This window comes from Sinocyclocheilus anshuiensis, unplaced genomic scaffold, assembly GCF_001515605.1.
Source record: "Sinocyclocheilus anshuiensis isolate Anshui unplaced genomic scaffold, SAMN03320099.WGS_v1.1 scaffold1879, whole genome shotgun sequence".
Lineage (NCBI taxonomy): Eukaryota > Metazoa > Chordata > Actinopteri > Cypriniformes > Cyprinidae > Sinocyclocheilus > Sinocyclocheilus anshuiensis.
The window spans coordinates 738,521-740,553 of NW_015549707.1; the positions used below are offsets into that span (position 1 = coordinate 738,521).

Genomic DNA, 2,033 nt, shown 5'->3' on the forward strand with positions numbered 1-2,033 from the left:
GTGTGTGTGTGTGTGTGTGTGTGTGTGTGTGTGTGTGTGTGTGTGTTTGTGTGTGTATGTGTACAGTGTAAATGGGTCTTCATGAACATATACTGCATTTGCTGCTTTTATGTTATAGAAAAGGGGAGCATCATTTTGGGGGGTTTTTGGCATCAGAATGAAAACTCTTTACACCATGAGGGCGACATGGTCTATAAGATCGAAGGCATGTGTAGGCTTGTCTAGTTTATTCATTCATTTAAGAAATGTCCTTCAATAAAGAAAACCACTGAAGGACATCTCATTATGGGCTTAAACATCTGACTGAATGCACTACACAAACATGTTCTGTTCTGTAAATGATAATAGAAGACAGATCGAAATACCAACATTGTATACTTCACTACTAGAGCAAGAGTACAAAAGATCATTCTTGTTTTGCTTGTTTTGTTTTATATTGGCTAAGGATCTGTTCCTGGTCAGTGAGACTCGCTCTACATTTTCCATCAGATTGCATCCAGAATTCCAGTACTGCTATTATGTGCCAAAGGGAAGCTATTAGGAGACCCTTGTTCTCTGTCTGTCTCTCTCTCTCTCTCTCTTCTCTCTTATGCATAATGGGAAATCAGCTTATACACATCTAATTGTTCTTCTCTTTAATGGCATCAAGTCAGACACATGACACATGAGCAATGGACTGACCTTTCCCCGGTTGTGGACTGTGTGTACTTCAGCAGGACACACATAAAGTGCTCTAACAGTTAGTTCAGATTTAGTTGAGTCCCAGTGTCCTTTGACCAAAATCATTAAAAATTAGATTTTAGAAACCAATTTCTTTCTGAAGAGTTTTGGTGGCCATTAACTTGTATTGTATGGACCAAAAAAACATTTTTCAAAATATCTTCTTTTGTGTTCCACAGAAGAAAGAAAGTCATACCGGTTTGAATCAACATGAGCATGAGTAAATGATGACAGAATTTCATTTTTTTTTGGTTACCTACCCCTTTAAAGCAATCGTAGCCTGTAAAATATGTTAGTATGCAGGTTTCTGCAGTAGTTTGTTGAGGTTGCTGTAAAGCTCATGAGGATCTGAGCAAGAGCGCTTCATATGCTGAGATCTCTTATTATAACAAGCCTTATTTATGGATGACACTAATGGCAGCAATTTTTTCTGTTTTCTCCTCTTTCATCTTCTCCTCCCCCTCCCTCACCTGTTCATGTCCTGTTTCATACCTTACGCTTCCCTCCCCCTCACACTCGGCTGTTCTCTCTTTCACCTCTCACTCCTCCACCCTCAATCCCACTCTCTCCCTCCTACAATTCCTCCTCACACATCCTCTCTCTCTCTCTGCAGCGGGGCAGCTCAGCCAGTCGGCTCATCTCGCGCTCCAGCTGCCCTACACCGTGCTCGGTCTGGGGCGCAGCGCCAACTTCCTGGATCACCTGTTTGTGGGCATCCCCCGGCCCCCTGGAGGGAAGGTACAGACATACCTACTCCCACATGCTCACAGACACTCGCCATATGGAGGGAGGAGGGAGGAATCATGGGTAGAAAGGCCACTGGAGAGGAAGAGCATGCAGATGGCCTGGTTTACTTCTATCTGCTCTTTTTCTGTGTCTGAAAACGGAAACATTGTGTCTGACATACTATATATTATAGTATGTCAGACCCAATGTTTCCTATATGTGACCCTGGACCACAAAACCAGTCATAAGGGTCAATTTTTCGAAATTGAGATTTATATGAATATATATGATAACACTTTAGTATAGCGACCAACTCTCACTATAACTAGTCGCTTATTAGCATGTCTATTATTAACATATTGGCTGTTTATAAGTACTTATAAAGCACATATTCTGCATGACCTTATTCTACATCCCTAATCCTACCCAATACCAAAACTTAACAACTACCTTACTAACTATTAATAAGCAGCAAATTAGGAGTTTATTGAGGTGTCTATTGAGGAGTTAATGGCAAGAATTGGACCTTAAAGGGGTCATATGATGCTTTTTTAAAGATCATTATTTTGTGTATTTGGTGTAACAGA

At 40.9% G+C, this 2,033-nt stretch overlaps 1 protein-coding gene across 1 annotated transcript in view; it reads left to right on the plus strand.

The window, feature by feature from the left end:
* The window catches only part of LOC107660666 (T-cell immunomodulatory protein-like), a 156,619-nt gene that overhangs the window by 142,631 nt on the left and 11,955 nt on the right, over positions 1-2,033 (plus strand). The window contains exon 15 of the mRNA XM_016450054.1: positions 1,334-1,458. Within this exon, the coding sequence (XP_016305540.1) occupies positions 1,334-1,458 (125 nt within the window). The remainder of the gene's footprint in view (positions 1-1,333; positions 1,459-2,033) is intronic.